At 32.7% G+C, this 21,606-nt stretch overlaps 3 protein-coding genes across 3 annotated transcripts; 2 read left to right on the top strand and 1 right to left on the bottom strand.

Annotated features, from left to right (window-relative positions):
* The first annotated feature begins 758 nt into the window (after positions 1-758).
* Positions 759-4,411, top strand: LOC133337466 (phosphopentomutase). The gene is made up of 2 exons (XM_061545684.1): positions 759-1,769; positions 3,581-4,411. Exons 1-2 carry the CDS (start codon positions 759-761, stop codon positions 4,409-4,411), a joined length of 1,842 nt encoding a protein of 613 aa, XP_061401668.1.
* Positions 4,412-11,079: 6,668 nt separating this feature from the next.
* Positions 11,080-13,885, bottom strand: LOC133337471 (vang-like protein 2-B). The gene is made up of 2 exons (XM_061545688.1): positions 13,151-13,885; positions 11,080-12,124 (listed from the first exon to the last, which is right to left on the bottom strand). Exons 1-2 carry the CDS (start codon positions 13,883-13,885, stop codon positions 11,144-11,146), a joined length of 1,716 nt encoding a protein of 571 aa, XP_061401672.1. The 3' UTR covers positions 11,080-11,143.
* Positions 13,886-15,890: 2,005 nt separating this feature from the next.
* On the top strand, positions 15,891-17,628 carry LOC133337464 (phosphorylated adapter RNA export protein). The gene is made up of 6 exons (XM_061545682.1): positions 15,891-15,941; positions 16,036-16,150; positions 16,220-16,846; positions 16,926-17,017; positions 17,084-17,366; positions 17,426-17,628. Exons 1-6 carry the CDS (start codon positions 15,891-15,893, stop codon positions 17,626-17,628), a joined length of 1,371 nt encoding a protein of 456 aa, XP_061401666.1.
* The last annotated feature ends 3,978 nt before the right edge of the window (positions 17,629-21,606 follow it).

The following is a 21,606-nucleotide window of genomic DNA, read 5'->3' as shown; positions in this document are numbered from 1 at the left end:
AGAATCTACTACGATAACGAATTTTCTTTTATGATATCGAAGAAAATAGTAGAATCCATGATGCAATAATAAGGTGATGTATCACAACAAAAACCTTTGTTTTTGTATCGATTATCTGTCTAATTTTTCCATATAATATTTCAAATGGTTGGCAACACTGCACATCGAATTCAAGTAGAAATTACCCACTTTGACAGTTAATCAAGACATCAGCTGCGCTAAATGGACTACCTATTCATTGTGCCATGGTAGAATCTTTTAGATTCTTGCAGTACGGGAACAGACCAAATGAAAAAAAGAATCAAGAAATTTAACGGATTCACTTCCATCCGACTTTGGACTTTCATAAAGTCGACCTGTAGATCCCATATATATGTACCGACGTGAGCACACTTATTGCCGATTTTTCCGACAATACGTCGAGTCGTCGCTGTCGTACACAAAACAAATTAAGACAAGTTCATCATAATAGCTCAAGGTTGAATGTTGTTTGGAATGAAAATCTCCAATATAAACGGATAAAAATAAAATTTGCAGAACGTCTATTATTTTTGCAACGGAATAAATTTTCTATAGAAAAACAAAATAAGGGAGACCACTTCGTCGTCTCGTTGGCAAGGCAATTACAGAAAAATCCGTCAATTGCAAAATAACAGCTGTTGTGTGTGAGATAAGAAAGTTTGAGTGTGAAAAAAACCTAACCAGCTGCAGCCAGCAACAAAAAAGTTACCAACCGCATAACAACAACTACACCAATTATGGCCAAACATTCAGGTGATGCCGTTTTAGATGAGAAGATTGATATGTGGCTGAAATGGGATCGCAATGAAAAGACACTGAATGAAATCCAACAATTGATAACGGCGAGTGACTGGGACCAATTGCGGAAGAGACTTCTAGAACGTCTGGCATTTGGTACGGCCGGTCTGAGAGGATGTATGCGGGCTGGTTTCGACTCGATGAATGATTTGGTTATTGTCCAAACCGCTCAAGGATTGTGTGAATACATCAAGCAGCAATACAAGCCAGATGAATATCACAGGGGTGTGGTATTTGGGTATGATGGTCGTTATAATAGTAAACGCTTTGCCGAACTATCCTCCACCATATTTGTACAAAACGGCATTAAAGTATTTCTCTACAGTCGTATGGTGGCTACGCCATTTGTGCCATTCGCTATTTCACAAAAAAATTGTTTGGCTGGTGTAATGGTAACGGCCTCTCACAATCCCAAAGAAGATAATGGCTATAAAGTCTATTGGGGAAATGGTGCACAAATTATCACGCCTCATGACAAGGGTATACAGCAATCTATATTGGAAAATCTTGAACCCAAAGAGGAATCATGGAATACTGACTTTTTGAAAAATTGCGAATTATTGGAGGATCCCTATGAGGAAATGTACAAAGCGTATTATAAGACTCTATTGCAACATATTCCCCAGCAGTTTAGGGAAATTAACAAAAAACACAAAGAAATGGGTGAATTGAAATTTGTCTATACGGCAATGCATGGTGTGGGATGGCCATATGTTGAAAAAGCCTTTGAGGAAGCAAATTTGCCAGCTCTCTTGCCCGTGGAAGAACAAAAGGAGGCCGATCCAGATTTTCCCACTGTTAAATTTCCCAATCCCGAAGAGGGTAAAAGTTCATTGGAGTTATCGATTAAGAAAGCCGAAGCTGAAGGTGTAACTGTTATTTTGGCCAATGATCCCGATGCTGATCGTTTGGCATGTGCCGAAAAAGATCCCAAGACAGGGGTGTGGAAGGTAAGAGTAATTAAACTATAGAAGAGGTCTCTTTTTTGAGAATAATGAGAGTAGGAGACCAGTAAGGGTGGATTTTTTTTTAATTTTTGAAGGATTAACTACAAGGGTGGACTCTAGAATCTTTTTTTCAATGACAAACATATGACGTGTTTTTTTAAAAAAATATTTTTTTAAGGTGTGGACTTTTTTATAAATGTATTTTTTTAACTTTTTTTCAAGGCGTGTGTTTTTTAAATGTATTTTTTCAAGGAGTATATTTTTATAAAAGTATTTATTTTTTGAAGCCGTTTGTTTTTTAAATATTTGTTTAAGGCGAGAATTCTTTTTTAATTTATATTTCAAGGCGTGGTTTTTTTAATTTTATATTTCACAATAAGCCATGGGTTTTTTAAAATAATTTGTTTAGGGATCCACAATCGGCCCTGAATTTTTTAAAATATTTTTTTAAGGATCTGTCTGCAATAACCGTAGATTTTTTTATTTTTTAACTATTTTACTGAGGACAAAAAAATTACCTTGATTTTTTAAATTAAAGACCATCTTTCTCTTAATGGTCCTATCCTCCACAATTTGTCCTTTGCTTTAATATTGGGCTCAGTTTTGTAGAACACCTCTCCATTCATAACAATGTTTGAAGAATTTTTTTAACATAGGAAAAATTCAAATTAAAATGGGAAGTAATTAAGTTAAGAAGTATAAAAAATGTTCTGAAATAATCCTATGACTTTGTGTACTCAACAATATTTGTTATTGGTTATTTTGTTTCATTAATCATTTCATCCATTAACACATTGACCCAAAATGGATGGTGTGTTTTTGTGACGTCATCTTCATTCAATTATTCAACAAGGAAAAACGGACCCAGTTGAGTGTTATAAATGCGAACACAATTATTGTTATCTGAATGACCGATAATTGTCAATAAAATGCTTCGTGTGAGGCATTCGATGTACGCATATTAATGAAATCTAGCAGCTTTTGTCTTTAAAAAAAGTTCATTTGAGTTTATTTCACAATCAAAAAAACTGGTTGTCGTGTGGCAGAATTTTTTCAGATTATAAATATTATTTTTTTTTGTGTTCTTAACAAACAATATCCATCTCCAATTTAATATTAATTAATATTAAACCATCATATTAATATCTCGTGAAACCTCATAAATATATTTATTTGCATTCAATGATGGAAATAAATTGATTTTCTTATTTGTAATTCATTCATTTGTTTAATGGTATTCAATTTTGCAAAAGGAAATTCAAATATCGTTATAAATATACATCGTCGTTGAAATTAGTATTAATGTAAAATCTTCGCCTTATCAGTATTCGCAAAGTATTTTATTGGAATATTAATAACATGCAATAATTTCTGTCTTAAAAAAAACATATTTCACTTTGAAACTCAGGGGGATTGCCAAAGGAGATAACAATGTTTATTTTTTTTTTTTTTTTAATTTACAATCTATAATCTCGTGAAATGGTTACTATGTATATTTCAAGAGCTATTTGATAGTAGATATAATTAAAATGTTGTATTATACGTTTCTTTTAATGAGAGTTGGCTTGTATTTTTCTTATGGACCCAAAATTAGCCTGGATTTTTATTTCTTTCAAGGACAATCAGTAGGGATTGATTTTACAAAATTATTCTTTCAAGGTCCAACATGGTTTTTTAAATATTTTTTTTTTCAAAAACATACAAATAATTTTCAAGGTTCTACAATAGGTATGCATCACTCATACTTATTCCGAACCAGTGAAATGTTTTATTAACCCTTTTCTCTCTGTTTTATCATTTCCCTCACCCCACAGGTCTTCAATGGCAACGAATTGGGCGCCCTTATTGGTTGGTGGTCCGTACAAAACTACAAAGCTCTACATCCAGATGTCGATTTGAAGGAATGCTATCTACTTGCCAGTACCGTTAGCTCGAAAATTTTACGTTCTATGGGTGAGGTGGATGGTTATAATTTCGTCGAAACTCTAACCGGTTTCAAATGGATGGGCAACGAAGCCATCAAATTAATGCAACAAGACAAACAGGTGTTATTTGCCTTCGAAGAAGCCATTGGATTTATGTTCTCTACCTCAGTGCTTGATAAGGATGGTGTTAGTGCCGCTACACATCTTGCCACAATGATATGCTACCTGCGGGAAACCCAGGGAATTACCCTAACAGAAAAACTACAACAAATCTATGAAACCTATGGTTATCACTGTACCAACTGTTCATATTTGTTCTGTGACAAAGCACCTGTAATCAAAAGAATATTTAATCGTTTGCGAAATTTCCAAGATGGTAAACCGAATACATATCCCAAATCTATTCTCAATGGAGAATTTTCCATTGCAAATGTACGAGATTTGACAACGGGTGTTGACACATCCCAGCCAGATGGTAAAGCCTTGCTGCCCGTTAGTTCCAGTACAGAAATGATAACATTTTCATTTGAGAACGGGTTGGTTATAACACTGCGTACAAGTGGTACCGAACCAAAAATTAAATACTATGCCGAATTGTGTGCCAAACCGGAAGAGAAAAATTGGCCAGCCTTACGTGAAACACTTGATCGTATGGTTAATGCCATAGTTGAAGAATTTTTACAACCATCGCTTAATGATTTGAAACCTAAAAGTGATTAAGATCCTGATTTTTCTTTTCTTCTTTTATAATAAGTTAGCCGAAATTTTAAGTTCCAATCAAATATCGTCGTGCGTTTCTATATGTGTGTATATTTTTGATTTGTTTTGAAAACAACATTTAATTTATGTCTCATTGGACTTTATCTCACTGTGTGTACATAGACATTTTATATATATGTATGTATGATGGAAATATTAACTGGACAATACGCATTCCATTGTGTGTATGCGTTTCTCAAATAGCATTTTTTTCTTAGCAAAAAAAAAACACATTTTTCGCCCGCTGAATTTTTTATTCTATATTCAATTTTATTTATTATTCCATTATACTTTTTTTTTAAACAAAAATAGACTTGAAAACAAATCTATCGGGTAACGCACATTCGATTATATTTATTTGTTTATATAGATATATTTGTATATGTATCTCTTTGCAATGTAGTACCAAATATATTAATAAAGGCATTTAATTTATTAATTATAACATTGATAATATTTTGTTTTATTATCATATCAACAACAAAGAAAATATATCAGAGAATTTTCTACTGGGGAAAAAATCGGATCTGTCAAAATAAATGTAGATTTTTTCAACAAAAAAATATTTCCATGGATTTGATCGATTTTCTAACCCTGTAACAGGCCAATTTTTTACTCACTCCTTCAGAAAATTATTCTGGCCCTAGAAATTTTTAATCAATTGCCAAATATTCAATGCTTGTGTTTCCTTCTTTATCTCTTGACAGAAATATATATAGGAACTTGAAAAGAAAGTATTCTTGAAATTTTTTCTCAACTCTCGATACTTAAGAACATATTCTTTCACACTCGCTATATTGGTACTATACTCTTTAATATGCATTAGATAATTCTTGCTCTTTTGAGGCTTGGATAAATATTCCAAAAAAAACTCCATCCTATCGGTGCATAAAAGTTTCCTTTAAGAAATCCACCTGTAGTAAACATTTAAAAAATGCACATATAAAATATTTTCCTCGAAATCGAAATTGATACACATAAAAACGACATTACTCCACCTACCCAATAGTGACAGTTGCAATCGAATATCTTCATTAATCGCCGAGTTATGTCCATTTGAAATTGACCCTGTGTCAAAATGTTGCTGCTACACGATTATGTTTGCCTAGTACGCCAAATGGGAAAACTGCAGAAATTGTAATTCCACAAAAACAGAAGAAAAAAATGCAGATGTGTTGCCAGATTGCTTGCTTTGTGTTTACATGTTAGTTTGCGAAATTATGAGCATACTTTTAGGCGTTACAAAATGCAGAAAACAATGGGGGCAACAAACACAACTGGAATTTTTCTGTGTTTGTGGAATTGATATACATGGCAAAAATAGCAGAATAACTGAATTTTTTTATAGCAGAATTTTAAACAATTTATTAAGTTTTAAATAATTGAGTTTGTTTATTTAAATAATATTTTTTCAATTACTAGTGACGCATCCTCCGGATTATGACTTTTGCTACAGCAAAAATCCTGCCTCATCGCGAAATACTGGTTTGGACCCCATCTTGACTCCAAATCTTTGAAAAACGGTAAAACAAACCACATTCTTTTTCAATTGTATAAAATTATATATTAGCATTTATTATTAAAAAAATTTCATCTTATTTGATTATATATAAATATAAATACTTTTTATTATTATTGATATAGTGCGTGTTTTGTTTTATTTATTTTTTTTCTCTTTATATCTTACAAAACTAAATATGTATATATTTTCATTTATTATAAAATCGATAAAATATTCTCATTTTGTATATATTTATTTAAAAGCTGCTATATATTTATTTCCTTTTTTTATTATAAGTGTTGTTTTTAGTAAAACTAAAATAATAATAATAAAGAAACAATTTGCTATAAAATACAATTTGAGAAATGTTATATAGTTAACTCTTTAAATGCATGGATTTTCTTATATATAGGTATGTTAAATACGTATATACTTATCTAAAAAGAAAAAATCATAAAAATTGCATTTTTATAATACAAGATTAATTTACTGGCTTGTGTATTATGAAAATGGGGGATTTTGTTTTAATTTCATACAAAGCTGATGATTAATGAAAAGCGTATGTAAAATGATTTTACGAATGTTATCACTGTATATTTTTTCAAATGTTTTTTTTTTTTTTTTTTTACTTCGGGCCCTTGCATCTAAAAGTCTTTAGTGGAATAGAATTGGAGTTAAATATGCGACCTACATATTTAAATCAAAACATAAGCATTTCATTCGGTAATCTGTGCCAAATTTTATGTAATCGGCCAGACTTGGGGTCTATGGTGTACAATTTGTATGAAATCAAGCAAACTATGTATGAGAACCGTATGTAAATCTGTAACGATTTGAAGGACATTTGACATTTGACGGTATACTTCAAAGCACAGTCCGCAGTCGAAATTTCATCAGAATCGAACAAACGTTGCGTATTTCAAACACACACACAGCTACATTAAAATCTGAAAAGAATTAAACGGAACTTGATCAATTACATAAAATCGGACAAAATTATAAATGGACGCTATATCTCTAACTGATCCAATTCTATTGAAACTTAACAAACTTTATTATAGGCTCAAATCAATGCGCTATGCAAAATATCGTCTCGTTCGGACAAATCATGAGTGTTTGGTGCACCATTTACATAAATTGGACGAAAATATATATAGGAGCTATATCTAAATCGATATCAACAAAATTTCACAATTTCATGTAAATCGTAAAAAAATTGCGGCTTTGAAAATTTATATGGAAGCTATATCTATATCTGAACCGATTTCAATGAAACTTAACATATTCTATCTTACACCCAATTCCACACGTTATACTATTATGAGGACGTCTCTATCACCGAAGATGGAATTCCCAACATCATATCTGGCAAAAAGTAATTGAATGCATGAAGTTGAGTCAAGTTAAACCTACAACGGAGGAAAAATTATGCCTGGGACTTTTAATTTCAATCAGGACCTTCGAGCAGCCCCTGAATAATGAGAAATCCTAGACCCATGATCCATATTTTCATCTATTTGAATTTTCCAAAATGTTAAACTAACAGAAGGACTTATTGATGGGACCCATTTTAAATTTTGCTTCTCAATTAAGCATGCGGTTTTAAAAATTTTTGACTCTTTGTGAGAGAGGCACCAGAAGGAGTGGACCGATAGACTATATCTTTAAACATGATATAGATTTGAAAAACGGATCCAAAATCGGAATACCAAAAATTAGAAGTTGGATGAAAGTAGATTAATTTTTGTTGGGAGATTTTTACATCTATTGAGAACACATGTGACCCCACGACAGAGATGTCTACGATCCGAAATGCCACGGGTTTTACTCGGCCAAATGTAACAAATTGCAATTATTTCGTTTTCAAAATGTACCCAAAACAATGAAAATCTGGAGTTGCCGCCAAATTGGTCTAAACGTGGACCGATAATACCAGTTCAATAGTCGACTTAATTAGATCTATGTATGTAATTTTGTTTATATTTATTTTCTCAGTCAATTAAAAAGCTATATGTTCCTTTGAATTATGTTACTCATTCGAGTTTCAAGATAGACTCTTAAAAAATGTGAATCTCGATCATAAGCTTTTTAAAATATCTTCTACTATTTCAAAACATTGGTTTGTTTGTATGAACATGCTCAAGCCGAAAAATGTTTTAGTTCCAAAAATTTCCGTTCTATATAAATTTTTGATGCAATGATAGCTAAGCAATTTTAAGTAGTTATGTCAATGAAAAGGATAAATGTTCAATTCATATCCAGACCCCATATAGATAAGACTCCTAAACAACGATAATGACAACCACACTTATCCTTTCATGGTCTAGCATTTTTTTCCTCTAGATTTTGAGCCATTTAAAAAAATTCTTATAATTTCTTATAAGTACATTGGTGTTAGCGATTAGAAAGAAAATAAATTTTCTTACTTTATAATTGTTTTAAATAATTATAACATATCATTTTTTATACATTCACATATAAAATTTATTTAATTATTTATTTATACAGTCTCCAGCGTTTTTTATTTGTCTTATATGTTAACAAATTTTTGTTTCGAGTATAATTGGATAGGTAAATTTGTTTTGTGTGGCGTTATAATAGTGTTTATAGTTATTGGTTAAGTGTTAATGAATGAATTGATCTTAATTGTTCTAAGGTAATTGGCGAATTTGTTATATGTATTTGAGGGAAATTGTTTTTTGCTTAGAGTTATATTATTAATAGAATTTAAAATAACAGATACTGTATAGAGATATATATGTAAATATGTGAGCTTTAAATTTAGGATTATTTGTTGTTAATTGTTATTTCTTTATTGTGTTTGTTAAAGGAATCTTTGTGTTCTATTTAATGAATAATCTACAACCAGGCTATATAGTTTGTTTGCCATATATATAAATGCTTTTTGTTAGTGTTTATAAAAAAATAAGGGGACATTTTTTAGAAATGTGTTATAATAAAAATTACAAGATCATAGCTTTAATATATGGCCAGAAGTTCATAAAAATTTATAGAAATAAATTTCTTAAATGGATTTGGCAGTAGTACACGTTTTATTTTATTTTTACATAAATCTGTAAATAACTCTTGTCTCAATTTGTCAAGGTTTAAGCTTAAAATAAATGTGGCAGTTACATTTAAACTACTTACTTATATTCTATAATAAAAATGAAATGCATATTAAAATTTTCACTTAAAATTTTGTAGAGACATTCATTAGTGTAGAATCGAATTAAATCAAAAAAAATTGGCAAATTATTTGATTGTTTAGGATTAAAAAAAAAATAATAATAATAAAACTTGATCGCCACATATGTATATATAGCATTGGCAGATTAAATGAAAATTTAATAGAATAGAAGATATAAGCCGCTATTAAATATACATACCCCATTACTTTGAAAGGAAGTGGACCGTACCTTCAAACATAATGTAGGCTTCAGCCACCGATCTTCTGGAGGAAGTTGATTAGGCTGGGCAGGACAATTGAGTGCTGGTGAAAGTATTCATTTTGTATTCAATCAGCGCTTCGGCAGCTGCATCAGTATGAATGCTATTTAGACCTATTCGATAGGCAACTCTCTCCTCTGGACTTCTCTCTTTAGATAATGACAAGTTTTACCATTTTGGACATTTCGTACCAAATTTGGTCCAAAAAAGAAATATATTTTCAATTTAGTCCGATGATTGGTCATTTTGCTCCATTTCCATGCTAACAATTTTGAGCGAATTTCGCATAAATTTTCAAAGTTTTTCCGAAGAAAATCTTAATGTTTTCCTCTTTCTACGTACAGTTTGGTATGAAATTATCTATCGAATGCAAAACTGTTCCTGACACGTCTAGGTGGAGTTTTATCCATCATATCCATCAGCAGGTGCTCCAACGAAGTCATATTTCTAATGTGACGTAAAGGAAGGATGTTCGTCTTCTCATGAAGATGGTCCACAGGTGTCATGAGGAAGCACCTGTTGCAGTTGTCAGTATTGGCTAGACGCTTTATAAGAGATCAAAAAGGGTTCCTTGTCTGCAACCCAAGTAGGTTTGGTAAAACTATTTTGCTGTGCAATGTTTGAGTCAATTTGGATATGAAAATCCATTTGGAGGTAACAGAATGGATAAATCGATGAGTTTAATAATCGATTTGATAGTTAAAATGTTATGATGTGAAATGTTTATATCAATTCGAATACTCAATTAAATAGTTTCGGAAATTTACAACTTTTTTGGAGGGGAGATTCAATAGATCGTTTGTCGCAAATCATTTGCAAATCAATAAGTTAGAATCAATCGCCAATTTTTTGAGGATCTTTATCCAAGTTTGAAGCAAACTATATTGGAAAATAGTCGAGCACACAAGCAAGACTCCAATTTTTTCGGAAGCTAATTTAATAGAAAGACACTTAGGGTCTTATATCGTTATTCCAATTGAGCAATAGTCTTAAAGATGAGGGTATAACAAGTTAAATGAAATTATTTTTAAATAAAATAAAAATTTTAACAAATTAATTTTAAACTGTTACATTTAAAATTACAAAAGTCTTTAATTTTTTTCATTCAATCTGCAAATGCTATATATAATAAAAATATAATATATAAAAAATGATAGGGCAAGGATGAGTATTTGTTTTAAAATAAAAATATAAATTTGTGTAAAAAAAGATCAAGGACCAGCCATCTATTATTTTTTCTAAATAATTAATATATATAAAATAATACTATTTGGAGGGAATTATAAAAAAGTGTAGCAAGTATAGGGCTTTGTTTGTTTTCTTTGCAGAAATGAGTATTTTTCTAGAGATTTTTTGTTGATTTTGTTTTCTTTTGATATGTGATTTGTAAGGAATAAATGAGATTTAGGTTTTTTTTTTCTTTCAATTAATGAAAAAGTGATTATGTAAAAAATATGTTAATACACTGGGATTTATGTTATGATGTTGAGCGTATAAGTTTTTTGTGTTGTTTATATATGTGTGTAATTATACTTATATTTAGAAAAAAATAAAATAGTAATAAAAAATAATGCCATTATAAATACACGATGACCTTATAGTGTATAATAATCAATTAATTTTAATTACCAACATAATCAGACAGGCGCATCAGACGTTTTCTATACAAAAACATGCAAATAGGATGACTGAGTTACATTACTGTGCGTCGGTGTCAAGGTGGGCGTCTGTGATTGCTGTTGTCATACCGATGTCTCCGAATTGAGTTTCAATACAAATTTATTACTCTTGGGATCGACAACCTCCTCGGCTATATTGAAGTGGGGTAGTTTGTGTATGGATACCATTAGCGAGACGTCGTTTTGTATTAGCTGGAAAGTGACATCTCCGGCAACAGGTCGTGATACCAGCTCATCACATATCAGAGACCATGATTGTACCCAACGTCGTTCCTTTTCACTCTGCATGACCGGCGCCTCAGTGAGATATGGCTCAAGAAAAGCTCTTGGCGACAAATCATGTTTCAGACAGTGAGCCAAGTGCTTCAGTATACTTTCAAAGGTGTGACGTGGTTGTTGTCGCGTTACCCTCAAATATTTTTGCAGTGCCCTGGCCATTGAGGGAAATACAGCTTGGGCAGCTTCATGGGGATCTAGAGGTACCGCCGGTGCCGGTTCATTATGTATACGTTTGACATGGGTGAAAGCCTCCTCGGCCGCCGTTATCAGACGTGCTCTACGCTTCTTAACCCTTCGCTCATATTCATGCTCCTCATAAAATCGTTCATTGTGTGAAGAATCTCGACGTCTTGCATTTGCCGCCAAAACAGCACGACTTTGACTTTGTTGTTGTGAATTATTTACACCATCTACTTCGTAGTATTTGAAACTGGTTGTAATTTTATTTCTTTGTGATTTTGAGATTGGTATACGTTCCAAATATGGATTATAAATGGGAAAATCCACGTAGTAACGTTGTAGGACCCACACCGCAGCACGTTGTATACTCAATTGACCCAGAGTGTAGGATCGTGAAACGCCGTCGGGTGATCGTATTATTTTTACATAATACATTGGTTGATTGTGACGTAGTTCCAACAGCACTACTGCAATATAATGTATAAAGAGTAATGTATCGACGAGATTGGTAGCATAGGCAACAAGTGATTTATAGTCGACCGCATCTCCGCCAGTTTCAACGACAATTTTTGCTCCATTTGTAACCTGAAAAACAAAAACGAATTAATATGGATGTTTTAGTTTTAAAAAATATATATTTGTAGTGTAATTAAATTGAGCAGAAAATAAGAATTTGGAGGACGCCTTAAGATAAAGAGGACCCGGTAAAAAGTTCTAATGTATATGGTGTTTAGGTTTGGTAGAACTATAACGATTTACAAAGAATTGGCCATTCAGTGGTAATGGGGTAAAGAAAAGATAAAATATTCGGATGTAACGTAGATTTTATAAAAATATTACGATATGCAAAATTAAGATAACTTCGAAATCTTTGGAAACTCCCCAAAATCTGTATTTTTATGTTCCTCAAGGACATATGCAGCGGTTTTTGGTGCCTGGTGAATTTCCAAACTATATAATTAATGTTACTTGTTTTAACTGGTTCTATCAAAAGGATTCCTAGGAGACTCAAAGTTTGAGCATACTATCCAATGATTATCTCGATTACAGCTACAATTGCGGAAGTAATAGACAGGTGTGTGTGGCGTTTACGACTTTCCAATTATGCATAATATACACCTATATGAATAAGTTCAGCTACAAAATTACAATTAAAACCTAACTACATCTAACAGGATAACCAGGTAATTAATCAGCAGCAAATGTTTTCAAAGTTTCCAGCATGTAGTGTGCTTGAGGTTTCCTGATTAATATTATACACTTTATCGCATTTTTCCCTGTTATATTAAACATGATACCGCCTATAATTGATAAATAAAAGGATATATTCAAAAATATTCAAACATTTTTCAATTCAGCTGGTGGGTTGAGGTTTCCCCATTCAAATAGCTAGCATTTCACTTCTTCGCGTTTGAAGATATTCTACTACCAAGACAACAAATAATATCCCCCGTCAAAACTAACAGGATACATAAAAACTAATTTGTCCTTAAATTGCATGCTTTCATTGTCTTTGAGAGGACATCGACAACAGCCGCCTTCAAAAATATACAAACAAATACCAATAGTAATTACATGTCTATCTACTTCAAAACATTCATTTATACATACCTGTACAATATAAAACAGCCAATATGCAAATGTACTCAGCGTTACCAAGAGCAACACAACAGCCCGATACAGAAATATGCGAGGCATTGTTGCCGCCGATCTTCGCATAAACAAAGCCCACAAACCAATTGCCAACAGCAATAATCGTACCGATATTGATATCAAAAGACCTTTACATTCACTGCCGCAGGCCAATAGCTGAGTTCGCACTGTCTGCGTTAATTCGGGATGATCGAAGGCCGATGGGAAAAATCCCATATGGGGCATTACCACCATGGCCACGGGTGAGAAGAAGGCACCAAAACCGAGCAGAAATGAAAATATCGATTCCAAATAACGTCGGCATTTGAAACCAAATCCCGTATCATTCATTTCACGATGCCAGGCATTGTTGATGTCTTCCATGGATATGCTTTGCTCGGATGTGTTGCCCGTAACCGCTGTGGTGTTTTCACCCCAGTTATCATCCTGTGGCAATATTTGTACCTCGATAATTTCTTGACCATCACGTCCCTCCTCACCCGTCATATTCACAGTTGTCTGATATGGATTTAAATCACTGCTCCGATTACTTTTGGACTTTGAATGGGAATTGCTGCGATGTGAATGCCTTGTACGGTCACGATGATAGCCATTGTTTACAGATCCACCACCGCCATTGCCGCCGTTATTGTTGTGACTTCGTGAACGTCTGGAGCGACCACTTTGTTCTGACTTTACAGATTCGTTCTCCATGCTAGCTGGCTGGCTCCACTACTCCAGACTAGGGCGTAATATAGCGCCTTAACTTTCCTTCGACTCCTTTGAACTGTTACAGATACCACACACGCCCACCTTGGCACCTGTTACAATTTCTATCACCACCTTTCCCTCACACTCTTCAATATTTTTGTTTTTTTTTCTGTTCACTTGTTTTCTTTCGTTCGTTTGCCTCAACAAAAAAACAAAGGGGGAAAATAATTGTTTTTTTTTTTACCAAATGAAAAATTCTTTCACATACACAAACACATTCACATATTCCACGAGCTAGCCACTGAACTCGACAGGTAAAAAAAGCCAACAAACACACACACAATGTGTTTAAGAAACACCAGAATGAATGACTTTCCGTCTACTTGACTTCACTTGGCCGTAACGTTGTTGTGTTCTTTTTGTTGTCGTCGTTGTTGTTGCTGCGCTGTGGCTGCAACCGCATTTACTCTTGTAATTGTGAGGCTTTTTCTTGTTTTCTTGGTCGGTCGGTACGTTCGATTATAGACAACAAAAGAGGAAAGTCCATGAAAGAGGGTGAGGGGTGCGGTCGTTGTATAGATGTTTTTTTATTACATTTTTCTTATGTACATTTCAACACGTTTTTAACACTATTTTTTATATTTCTATTAATTTTCTATATACATTTTAGTTATATTTATGTTTTTCATTATGTTTTACATGAAATTTTGGCAAATAATTAGCAAATATTTAAACAAATTGTAATAACAAATTCCCCGTCTACCGATAGCGTAAAGTTAATTGAGTATTTTTTCAGATTACGATAACACTAGATGTTTGTATGTTTGTACTTATCGATAACAGTGTTAATTTGGCCAAATAATAAGGTCGTCCGATAAGGCCACATGATTTTACCCGAGCTGTCAAAATGCTTTCAGTGTTGACGATCTGTTTATTGGGACATCGCTTTGTTCTGTTGCACACATGGCCCAATAAACAGGTCGTGTAAGAAACAATCGTTATCGGCATTTTTGAATTAAAATCTCCCTAACTGTCAACATTTAAAGCATTTTGACAGCTTATTGATTGCACAGTGATATTCGTACAGGACAAATACATGCCAAAAGAAAATGTATGTCTTTTGAAAACACAGACAATTGCTGATGTTCAACGATCAGCTGTTTAGGTTTGTTTTATTTGAATAGGCGCCTTTTAATCAAAAATTTAGTCGAGACACACGCTGAACCCTTACGATTTTAAATGTCAAGTCTGTAGCGTATACGTCAAATTAATTTCACTGAATTTATAAATAGCATTTATTTCACTTTTCTGCTATGGAATTGGCATTTGAAATCAAATTGATATTGTAGCGTACTATTTTGTCAAATGCATTTGTAGAGTCTTAAGGTTTCTATGTCTTTACTATATGGGAAAAATTGACGTGTGATTCTTCTTGATTAAGATAAACTCTTTGTCCCTTATGATATTTCTGTCCCGCTCGATGAACCTTTGTTGATTCTCCTTGAGTTGTGAGTCATTGGTATTACCGTTGCGTTGACCACTGTTGGCGTCATACTCAGCTGTCATAATCGAATCATTCCAGTGGTAATTTCCTTCAATAGAATAGCTCTTTTGAACTAGCTCATTCCGAAACTATAGAGCTCTTTTATTTGACATCAAGTGAATAATCGGAGACATCGATGCTATCGATATTATTATATTCACAAGGATGGAAATCCAGCAAGCAAAGAAAGAAGAATAAACCGAGAAAAAAATACAATTAATTCTTTGGACTCGGACTCATCAGGAAGGATTAATCTTAGCAATTCGTCATCGCCAAAAATTCTAAACGGCCCAGAATTCGCAATGCTTTAAGCGGTAACGAAATATAAATAAAGTTGTTAACACCTTCAGAAGTTGGTCGGAATAGGAGGGCCGGTGAAGAAAATAGAAGTCTGTTTTAAATTTAGTTTTGCAGAATAATTTCCACATATCACAACAAATATAAAACAATTTCACACGCAACAAAATGAATTCCGAAATATTGGCTATGCATGATGTGGATTTGGAGGAGGGCGAGGTAGGTTCATCGAATGAAAATAGTGCATGACAACAAATCGGTGAAACCGATACGAAATTGTATTTATGGGTCAAACACTCTTTTTTTCTTTTAGCTCTCGGATAGCTCTGACGAAGTTTATATACCACTTCAAAGACCAGTATTGACCAAAACAGCACCATCAACACCCACACCTGCCTCAAATCATTATGCGAACAAAATGGACGATGACTTCCAGGGTATAGGGAATAATGCAGCAGCTGCCGATGCAACAAACAACAACAATAATGATGATTGTCAAAGCGATAGTTCAACTTCATCATCGTCGTCAGATGATTCGTCGGATACATGCTTGAGGAAGCTCAATAAAGAGAAGAAGGCTCGTCCCAAGAAGCACATCAAACGCACCGTAATGGTACGCATAAATGCCACGGCCCAAGATGGGTCAGAACAAAAGAGATCACGCTTTAAAAAATATGACATTTGGACAGCCGCACTACAGGAAGATGCCTTAACGGAGAATATGCGGGGTTGCGATGTCACCCAGAATGGTTTTAATGATCGTAATGTTGAAAATTACGATTTCTCGCTACACTATCGCCTCAATGGTGGTAATAGTCTGAAACGTCGGCTTTCCGGCGATGAGGACTCTTCGGATAATGAACCACAACAGCCACAAAATAAACGTCAACGACCATCAAGTCGTGGCGAATGCCACAGCCGACCTTCGTCTAAGCAATCGGTACACCAGCGTTTGGGTAAAAAGAGAAATGTTCGTGATAGCCGTTACTCGTCAACGAATAGTTCGGATTCATCGTATGAACCGCGTCTCATTGATGATCTTGAGGAAATTGGTGATCGCAGTCCATTGGATGTGGCCCGTGAAATGGCCAAAAAATTGCATGAGGAAAAGGATGATTTAATAGGTAAGGGAAGATAAATAAAACATTCTCTAATATTAGAGATATGAAATGAATTGTATTTTTGTTGGTGTATTTCTTTTAGTGAGAATTGTGGATATACTGGGTCTTGAATTGCCATTGAAAATTTTCAAGGAAACCCAGCGCATTGAAGCTGATGGTGGCATGACTATTAATGTAAATAGAGAATTCCTATACGGTTTAACATTTAAATGAAACCTATATATTTGCCTCTTCTTTCAGAATGGTCAAAGACGTCGCACCCCCGGCGGTGTATTTCTATTTCTAATCAAACATAATGATACCATAAGTGCCGAAGATCAAAAAGCCATCTTTTCCGAAGATCGTACAAATGCCAATAAAAAACACAAATTAATGAAGACCCTAATGCGAGAACGTAAAGTTGAAGAGCTGAAGAAACGCCTTAGCGAACAGGGAGCCGAATTGAATGCACCACCACTGTGTACGCGCAAAGAGCTAATGTTAATGGGCGATGAGGCATTAAAGGAGCAACAAAAAGGCAATCGTAAGTGTCAATGTTTCTAACAAAAATAAATATTGTTTTCTAATGAGATTTCTTTTTAGTTTCTAATCCTCCACCATCACCCGAAGCAGCTGAACAAAGTCCCGAATATAAATCCCTACCCATAAATGTTGTTAGCAATGAAACAGTGGAACAGCCATCGGAAAAACCCTCAACCTCTCGTGGTGCGGTAGATGTGGATGAGCTGAAAGCATACGAAGATGATTTTCTAGATGTTCATTGTGGTGATATGGATTTCTTTTGAAAGTAAAAAAACCGCAACAACAAAAACTAAACATATAAATACTTAGATAATTTTCTATATATTGTGTATAGGCTTTAACAAAAATGTTTATTTTTAAAAAGAGAATTTCACCATGCTGAAATGTGTAAAAATACAAAATAAATGTATAACAAATGATTTGTTAAAAGAAATTGAATTTTTTTATATATTTAGGAGCTATAGGTCTTCTAAGAGAGAGACCTACCGGCCTTTTAGATAAATAGAAGACCTAACGAGTTTAAACAGGCTTATGACTTTTCCACAAAATGAAGTCATATTGCCTTATCTGTAGAAAGTCTATTTATAGTGAGCCTGTATATCTTACATAGATTGCTAAAATAAATTATATAGTTCGATTATATTTTTTGATTACCCTGTGGCCTATTTTCTATGCAATAAAACTTCCTGTAGTAAATTCAATTCATTTTTCTTTTATTAATTAAACGAAATAAACTCTTTATGTATGTTATAAAATAAACACTATGCTGTACACAATTTGTGCTGTTGTACATATTTATGTGATAAATTCATGCTGATAATATATATATATATATATGCATTAATTAAAAAAACCCAACAGACGATTTCCTTAACTAGTTGGATATGTAAAATATAGATTTTTATATGGTCTCAATATTGGTTTGATGATAACTTTGCTTTGGCCCAGCGAGTTGACGGCTGAGGTAAGGTACATATTTCTAAATAATGTTGGATTTGAACTGGTTGTGATGAAATTTGGTATGCCTTGAAATAATCAAATTAAATAATAAATGCATTAAAATTAATAAAAAAAAAAAAATACATAAATACGTGTGATGATCACATTGTGAGGTTATATCTGCAAAAATACACTGTATGCAAACAATTCTGCCACGGAAATTAAATATATGTAAGCCTTAAATCACTAAAGACAAAATATCTATGGCGAAATTGATGTCAATATCATTAGCATAGGTATTGGAATAATACCATGTAGTTTTTTTATTTTATTTTTGTAATTTGTAATTTATCTTTAATGGGCCGGAAGGCTTTGAATTACAAGTTAAATTAAATTGAAAATGATTATTCCTATGACATGACACTACATATATCATTTATATTTAAGTTTGATAAAATCAATATTCTATAAAATGGCTGGAAAAAATTAATATATTAATATTTGAAATTAAAAGTTAATGACAAATTTATTTACATATTTCATGACTGTCAATGGCAATTCTCTAAATTTAAGATTCTTAATTAGTACATGTATAAAATGGGAAGTAATATTACAAATATATATCTATAGTAATTGTTATCACAATTTTAAATTTGGGATAGTAAAAATTATATCTATATTATTTTTTAATTATTTGTTTTGTCCGTAAGATCTACTTAGGTATCAAAATGTCATCATGGTATTTGTGCTATATAATTTTATTTTTTTTAAGAATATCTAGAAAACTCTCGATATTTCTTATATTTAATTGTTAGATATATTTATGGTCCATGTTTATTGTTTAATAATTACCTATTGGCTGCAGAGGACTACCAGGTGGAGGCGAAGGCGAGTCTAATGATATTATTTCGTTTTCTGAAAAAAAATAAAAAAAATAAAAATAAAATGAAATTTAATTTGTTTTTTTTTTTTTTTTTTTTTTAATTTTTTGCATAAATAGTATTGAATCGTGGTCTACGATAGTAGCTCCATAACAAGTTTTCTATATATCCATGAAATTCTATAGGATTTTTAAAAAAATATTTTTGAAATGACTAGTATCTCTTCTTCCTCCATGTTTGGAGTAGGTTTTGGGTTATTTTGGTTTGGGGATGTGCAGTCACTCATGTGGCTGCAGCAGCACTCTGAGACCGTCAGGTCCATTGTGATCGTCCTCGAAAAGAAAAGAGATAAGGAGAGATATATGGGGGAAATAAAGTAAGATGAGAAGCTTACAATAATATGTAAGAAGGTAAGTTTGAAATAGTATCGATGGTTATAGAGATCGGACAGAAGATATATTACGTGTCAAGGTTGCATTTTCCCAACTACTTTAGGTTTCTAATTATGATGCAGATTAGAGAAGGTTCAGTTGTTGAGAAGTAGCTGAGACTCAGTGGAAAATGAGCACCCACTAGTCTGTGCCGTATATAAGCCTGGGCTTAATTGTATCATGATCCCATTTACTAGTAAATACCCTGATATTGCAATGACCAGTAATAATTTCTGTCATTACTCCTAGGACGGCCTCAAATTTGATATAACAAGATTTGATGGCTTTAAGAGCCGCTTGACTATCCACGAAGATGGTCACCGGTTCAACGACCTCTGCATCCTACTTTTTATCAATTCCGCTTCCTTCCGAATCTCGAAGATTTCAGATTGGAAAACACTACAGTTGCAATCCAGCTTGTAGGTTAACTCAAGGCTTAGCCTTTCACAGTTCAATATACAACCATGCCCAATGGTACAACATCGCCAGAGGTTTTTGTTCATGCAGCCTTAGGGCGCTACGTGCGACCTGACACTTAATGCTGAGGCCCAGAGGCTTTAAGTTCAGCATTGCGTTCAGAGCTGCTTGTGGCGTGCTCATCATGGCTCCTCTTACTAAAATCGAGGCGGCTCTTTGTACCTTATCTAAATTGCTGGATGTATGTATATCCTTAGGATATGATTTGTGGAGGTCTACGGAATAAGACACTGGTTTTATTATTCGCTTTAAATAAGGTATATGTTGTATCAAACAGTTGACCATCTTTGGAGAAGTATCCTATCATAGGATTTAATATAGGTTTGAAAAAAATTTGAATAAAATGAGACATGCTATTATCTTGATATTGGATTAACAAATGTTCACACTTTTTTGTATCCTACTTTTTATAGGTTGCAAAATGATTATATATGTCCTGGCTCCTATGATTACATTTATGCCACCAAACCTACTAAACTCAATGCAGAGAATCTCTGGCCTCAAGAGCATTTCTAAAAAAATGGATATTGGAGAGGAAAGTACAACACATAACATAGACATTAAAAATTAAATCAATGGAAAGTCAAATTGATGAAAATGAGTGTAATAAGAAGAAGAAAAGTAAATAAACCATTTCATTAGCTTTGATTCTTTTGTATAGCAAACCAAGTATTATTTAGACCGGTGGTAAGTTTGATGTCTATATTACATGAAATAAAACAACATTTTTTTTTGTTATATTACTTTACAATATATGTTAATATATTTTGTTTATTTATAGCAATATTTTTTTACACAAAATTAAAAAAATGTCGAAACAAAAATATGGTGTCATCTATGCATGATTTATATTTCTTATATGATGATTAAAAACTAAGAACAATTAAATGGGGTTTTTTGTTTTTTTGGTTTATTTACATTTTATTTCAATTTTTTTATTATATTTTTCTTATACTGTAGCAGTATTATTATATGTATGTGTATTATACTTTTTAATAGCAATATATGCTTTACTTTTTTTGTTCTCAATAATAGGATTATGTTTTTTATTGCGCTTATTTTTATTTTCTTATAGTATAGTTTTATGTTTTCCTTTAGGATGTTTTTTTTTTGTATTTATGATGCTTCAGGTTTTTCTATTCATTTTTATAAAATAATGCGGCAAAGTGGTTTGCTTACCTATATGTAATTTAATAATAAGAAAAATATTTTCAAATATGAAAGAAAAGAAAAAAAGGGCGACTGAAAATTATAAGAAAATAATATTTAAAAACCAAAAAAGAAAAAAATTATTATTTATATATTTACTTAGACGCATAAAAAATTAAAATAACAAAAAATGAAATGATTTCTTTACTTGGTGTTGTTATATTTTTCACCTGTAATTACAATAAATAAAAGTGTTAAAAGATTGTAATATATTTAAATAGCAGTTTATAACATTTTTCACTTTAACCATTGTTTTCCCAAAGTCTACACTTTACCGGTTAGAGGAGATTCTTAACAACTGAAC

This window comes from Musca vetustissima, unplaced genomic scaffold (genome assembly GCF_032173495.1).
Source record: "Musca vetustissima isolate MV318-11 ecotype Yass unplaced genomic scaffold, APGP_CSIRO_Mvet_v1 utg10921, whole genome shotgun sequence".
Lineage (NCBI taxonomy): Eukaryota > Metazoa > Arthropoda > Insecta > Diptera > Muscidae > Musca > Musca vetustissima.
Note: the sequence above shows the minus strand (reverse complement) of the source record. Positions and strands in the feature narration are given on the sequence as shown.